Source organism: Salmo salar, chromosome ssa09 (genome assembly GCF_905237065.1).
Source record: "Salmo salar chromosome ssa09, Ssal_v3.1, whole genome shotgun sequence".
In the NCBI taxonomy this organism is placed as follows: domain Eukaryota; kingdom Metazoa; phylum Chordata; class Actinopteri; order Salmoniformes; family Salmonidae; genus Salmo; species Salmo salar.
Genome location: NC_059450.1, coordinates 44465537 through 44471656, shown reverse-complemented (window position 1 = coordinate 44471656; position 6120 = coordinate 44465537). Strand labels below are relative to the sequence as shown.

The 6120-nt window shown below is 41.4% G+C and overlaps 1 protein-coding gene across 3 annotated transcripts in view; it reads left to right on the top strand.

Annotated features, from left to right (window-relative positions):
* The first annotated feature begins 2122 nt into the window (after nt 1–2122).
* The window catches only part of LOC106611412 (bifunctional epoxide hydrolase 2), a 21660-nt gene continuing 17662 nt past the window's right edge, over nt 2123–6120 (top strand). For 2 of the 3 annotated variants that reach the window (XM_045723698.1, XM_014211598.2), the window contains exons 1-2: nt 2123–2384; nt 5596–5674. In XM_045723698.1, coding sequence (XP_045579654.1) covers nt 2281–2384; nt 5596–5674 — 183 coding nt within the window. In that variant the 5' untranslated portion in view covers nt 2123–2280. Of the gene's footprint in view, nt 2385–3338; nt 3459–5595; nt 5675–6120 lie in introns of all 3 variants that reach the window. The other variant, XM_045723699.1, reaches the window with a different exon arrangement.

Genomic DNA, 6120 nt, shown 5'->3' with positions numbered 1-6120 from the left:
ACCAATGTAATAACAACACTTATGGCAATTCAAAATAATACTACATACGATAAACAATAGGAAAAGCAGTATTGGCAACTCTAACATCAAAGAATAGTTACAGCCATACTGTAGGACATATGGCTGACAGCTATCAAAGTAACAGGAAGTAATTAGTGGTAATTACCTATTATTACACAGCATGTAAAAGCCCCAATAACAAAAACTCTGCAACTTACATTTCAATGCACACACTGTTGTTCAGACATTCATGTTACTCAACAATAAAAAGTCCTTCGGAGGACGATAACACTGTGACCTGAGTGGGAGGGTGCAGTGTCCAGATGCGCATTTCCAAGTGCCCTGATTGGTTGGGAATGGCAGGGCTATGATGGGCGAGGGTTAACGTAGGTAGGCTGAGCAGCCAAACTAACGGTACTTAAGGGAAACTAAAGGGACTGTGAGAGGAAATTAGGTAGAGAGGAGAGGAGCAGGACTGAATTTTTTAGTGACTATACAAAACACCTGCTCTTCCCATGACATAGACTGACCAGGTGAATCCAGGTGAAAGCTGTGATCCCTTATTGACTTCACTTGTTAAATTCACTTCGATCAGAGTAGATGAAGGAGAGGAGACAGGTTAGACTATTGAGACATGGATTGTGGATGTGTGTCATTCAGAGGGTGAATTGGCAAGACAAAAGATTAGTGTCTTTGAACGGGGTATGGTAGTACCGGTTTGTGTCAAGAACTGCAACGCTGCTGGGTTTTTCAAGCTAAACCTTTTCCTGTGTGTATCAAGAATGGTCCACCACCCAACTTGACAAATTTATGGGAAGCATCGGAGTCAACACCTTGTACATGGGGGGGGGGGGGGGGCGGGGCAACTAAATATTAGGAAGGTATTCATAATGCTTGGTATACTCTGTGTTCATTATAAAGAAAACATTTTATAAACAATGTCAACTCTGCCATGTTGATCTGAGCCTTGCTGTTGGAAAACCACACTAGTGTCCAACTTTCGGCTGTCGCAGCTGCACCTCTTCAGACTTCACTTCTCTTTCGTCTACAGTTGGTTGCTTTAGCCTTACCACTCAAATGCATCCAATACCCGTGGTGTTGCTCATGGCAACATCATCTCACTAAGTCTACCTTTATGTCAATCTCAATGTAACCTGCCAGATTCAGAAGCCTGATGACACCGTTAGATGAAATAAAAATGTCAAAACCCCATTTGAAAACCCTTTCAAACATTATTCATTAGTTTTTATTTTAATTAGTTTTGGAATCAAAAATAATATTTTCGATATATTGTTTTAGTTTTTCCAAACGAGTTTGTTAATTATTTTGTTTCAGTTTACTAAATCGTTTTTTCATGATTCATTTTAGTCTCAGTTTTAGTTTACTATAATAATCTTTGTAAATCTGAAAGAATTGAACCAGGTGAGTGTGAACAGCCTGCCTCTCCTCACTTCTCACCTACAACAACAGCCTTTGACCTGCTAGAGACAAACGCCTAACTAGTTGATCAATAACAGAGTGAATTTAGAATAGCACACTCCTCTATGTATCACCATAGATCACGGCAGAAAGCTATTAATTAATATTTCAACACACTACCATAACCGCACATTCAGCGAGCTGCGTGTAAGATTAGTCTAGGGCTTTGAGTTAATCATTTTCCATAAAAACATGTTATCTTTTCCCGGCTGCCTTCAAGAGCGTTTTACAGCAACAGTCGTGCTGCGCTGATAGTCTCACAACGTCTATCTCAGGAACCACAGACATAGTAGTGTGACGGTTCCTTCCTGTCCCACAAGTCGGTGAGTCAGCACACAAAGGAGAAGTGGGTGGATAGTGCGTTTATTACCAAAGCTGCAATCATGGAACACAGTATAGATGTTTGTTCAGTCCTCAATATTAGCAGCACTCCCACAACAATTCTCCATAGATTTGCTGTGGATTACCCAGAATTCCATACTTTTACCACTGAGTGCATTATACAATGTAAACACACCAAGCTGCCAAGAGGTGGCGAATTACCCATTTTATGCAGGAATTTAACAGAATTTATTTACACCTTTACAGTAACAGATTATCATGTGCGCAGCGGCACGACTAACAATAATGACGATCTGGAACGCATGGATTTATTCAGGGGAGGAGTTGTGTAGCGATAGCCCACTATTGCAACACTTGTCTTTATGCTACAGAAATAGTTTTCAGTAGGTCAGAGTTTCACTTAGTCGCCCACCTCCCCTGTCCTCAGTACAGACTCCCCCAGACAGAGAGATCGATGAAATGGCGACCAAGAAGGCGGTTTTGTTCAACCTGTGGGGGGTCGTTGTTTCTCCCAGACCTGCAGAAGTTTTCCTCAAATTCGAAGAAACCCTGAAACTCCCCAGGTAGGAATCAAATCTTTTTTCAGCGGTGAGATATAGTGCAAACTGAAACTCATGCATTGTTCAGCGCGTACTGACGGACACTGAAACACCCGTTAGTTATGCGCATGTTCGGAATTATATTCATATGGCTGCACAACAACAGAACGGGGATTTTGTCACTGAAATTACACTTTGACCATAGAATTGTTAGATATTACTGCACTGTCGGAACTAGAAGTACAAGCATTTCTCTACACTCGCAATAACATCTGCTAACTATGTGTATGTGACCAATACATTTGATATTTCTTTTTTTTTTAACCTTTATTTAACTAGGCAAGTCAGTTAAGAACAAATTCTTATTTTAAATGACTACCAGGGAACAGTGGGTTAACTGCCTTGTTCAGGGGTAGAAGGACAGATTTGTACCTTGCTGGGGGATTCAATCTTGCAACCTTTCGGTTACTGGCCCAACTCTCTAACCACTAGGATACATGCCGCCTCCAAACATCCTGTCATTGGATTTACGCTAAATTGGATGAAGAAAAGACAACTCTAATATTGATTACTTTTTGGAAATCCAATCAGTTTTCCACGTTGATTGAACGTCATAACATTATAATTTACTTTTTTTTATTTTAATGACGTGTTGATTCAACTCGTTTTTTTGCCCAGTGGGTAGAGACAAGGGGGTACCTACCCCCCCCTTAAGAACAATGTCTAATTGCTGACACAAAAAAACATGGATGAATGTGGATGAAGGTCATGCTTAGGTGAATAAACTATAAAGGGAAATAAATGGCTTCAGTTTACACTTTTATTTTGTTATTTTATGAAATGTTGTTTTTAGACAACAGGGGGCGTTTTTTTTAAGTGCCAGGGGTTAAACCTCTTACATCTAGATGTTCCGTGAAAATACTGCCCGCTATCCTAAACAGGTTAACTGTTAAAATCAATTGTATCGGTTTTATTTAGAAATTCTAAATAAAAGATCATCACTGATCCTCCACCAAATGTCACAGTGGGTGAGAGACCTGGAGAGGACTACAAACCACAGTGGGTGAGAGACCTGGAGAGGACTACAAACCACATTGGGTGAGAGACCTGGAGAGGACTACAAACCACAGTGTGTGAGAGACCTGGATATGACTACAAACCACAGTGGGTGAGAGACCTGGAGAGGACTACAAACCACAGTGTCTCACACCCACTGTGAAATTTGGTGGAGGATTGGTGGTGATCTTTTATTTAGAATTTCTAAATTAAACTGATAAAATGGATTTTAGGGTGCGAGACAGGGTTATTCCACCAGATATTGATTTCTGATCTCTTCCTAAGTTAAAACACTAGTAGGTGCTTCAGCAAGGCTGGAATCAGGCAGATTTGTCTTTGTGAAGGACTCATGAATCAAGCCACGTACAAGGTTGTCCTGGAAGAAAACTTGCTTCCTTCTGCTCTGACAATGTTCCCCGACTCTGAGGATTGGTTTATTCCAGCAGGACAACGCTCCATGCCCCACAGCCAGGTCAATCAAGGTGTGGATGGAGGACCACCAGATCAAGACCCTGTCATGGCCAGCCCAATCTCCAGACCTGAACCCCATTGAAAACCTCTGGAATGTGATCAAGAGGAAGATGGATGGTCATAAGCCATCAAACAAAGCCAGGAGTGGCATAAAGTCACCCAACATCAATGTGAAAGACTGGTGGAGAGCATGCCAAGACGCATGAACACTGTGATTGAAAATCAGGGTTATTCCACCAGATTTCTGATCTCTTCCTAAGTTAAAACATTAGTAGTGTTTAAAAATAAAAAGGAACTTATTTTCTTTGCATTATTTGAGGTCTGACAACACTGCATATTTTTGTTATTTTGACCAGTTGTCATTTTCTGCAAATAAATGCTCTAAATGACACATTTTTTATTTGGAATTTGGGAGAAATGTTGTCAGTAGTTTATAAAGAATAAAACAAAAATGTTCATTTTACCCAAACACATACCTATAAATAGTAAAAACAGAAACTGATAATTTTGCAGTGCTCTCTTAATTTTTTTCGCAGAGCTGTATATATAGATCTAACTTCATTGTTAGAATATATCTACAACTTTAAAAAAAAATTCAAAAATTAGATCAACTTACCCACAAAATCGTTTTGTTGAAATATCTCCAAAAGTTGTGATAACACAGAGGAACTCTTTTGTTCAGCAAGAACAGTGACAGCCAGGGAAAGTGTTGGGAAAATAACTTGGTGACATCTTTACGTTTACATTTACGTCATTTAGCAGACGCTCTTATCCAGAGCGACTTACAAATTGGTGCATTCACCTTATGATATCCAGTGGAACAACCACTTTACAATAGTTGATCTATATCTTTTTTTCGGGGGGGGGGGGGTAGAAGGATTACTATATCCTATCCCAGGTATTCCTTAAAGAGGTGGGGTTTCAGGTGTCTACGGAAGGTGGTGATTGACTCCGCTGTCCTGGCGTCGTTGTGGTCTTTATGTGAATTACAGGGGGAGGGGGCAGTTACCCCCTACTACCCTATGTCCCCAGTAGCCTCCTATTACTTGGACTGAATGGAAGGGAATATGGAGCATTTTTTTTTTAAGAAATCCATCTGGAATGGCTCTAAACTCCCAGACAGACAGACAGATTGTGCGTGAAATCCATCTGGAATGGCTCTAAACTCCCAGACAGACAGACAGATTGTGCGTGAAATCCATCTGGAATGGCTCTAAACTCCCAGACAGACAGACAGATTGTGCGTGAAATCCATCTGGAATGGCTCTAAACTCCCAGACAGACAGATTGTGCGTGAAATCCATCTGGAATGGCTCTAAACTCCCAGACAGACAGACAGATTGTGCGTGAAATCCATCTGGAATGGCTCTAAACTCCCAGACAGACAGACAGATTGTGCGTGAAATCCATCTGGAATGGCTCTAAACTCCCAGACAGACAGACAGATTGTGTGTGAAATCCATCTGGAATGGCTCTAAACTCCCAGACAGACAGACAGATTGTGCGTGAAATCCATCTGGAATGGCTCTAAACTCCCAGACAGACAGATTGTGTGTGTGTGTGGTATGAGATGTTGTATACGTTGATTGTTAAATGTAATATTAAACTTAACAACTGATAAGTCAAAGCCGCAATACAGTAGTGTGGTGCATGCAATATGTGTGGTGTGTAAATGAATGGTTAAATGAATGATTATGTTCTGTTTTAGTGGTTTTCTGAAGAAGGTGGTGACTGACAAGCACAGCGCCATGGAACGCGCAGAGAGGGGCAAACTCACACTCTCTCAGGTGAGTTGAAGGCGCTGCATGGTCAATCCGACCATCTGCATTGGGGCCGTGCAGCATTTACGGTGATACGGCCTCTGCATTAAGTCAGGGCATCCGTACTTCCTGCACTTCGCAGAGCAGCGCAGAGCTGTTGCCAAGGACATTGTCTAGGAAGTAAGTTTGTGTTGATACAGGACTTCCCGCCCTCACCTACCATCAACCAATCATGTCAATGCAGAGCTATAAGGAGCCCTCCACATTGTTATAAAAGTTGAGGCGCACAGTGATGCGGTATGGAGCTCAGTTTGGCCTCTGCATGACTCTGGAGGTTCCATAATTGCATCACACCATACATACGACGTATCCAACCACATTTACAGATCAAGCATAAATTGCCTTTTACACAGGCAGCCTACACAGACAAATAACGTCACATTCAAACTACCAACATGGTCAGAACTCCGTTG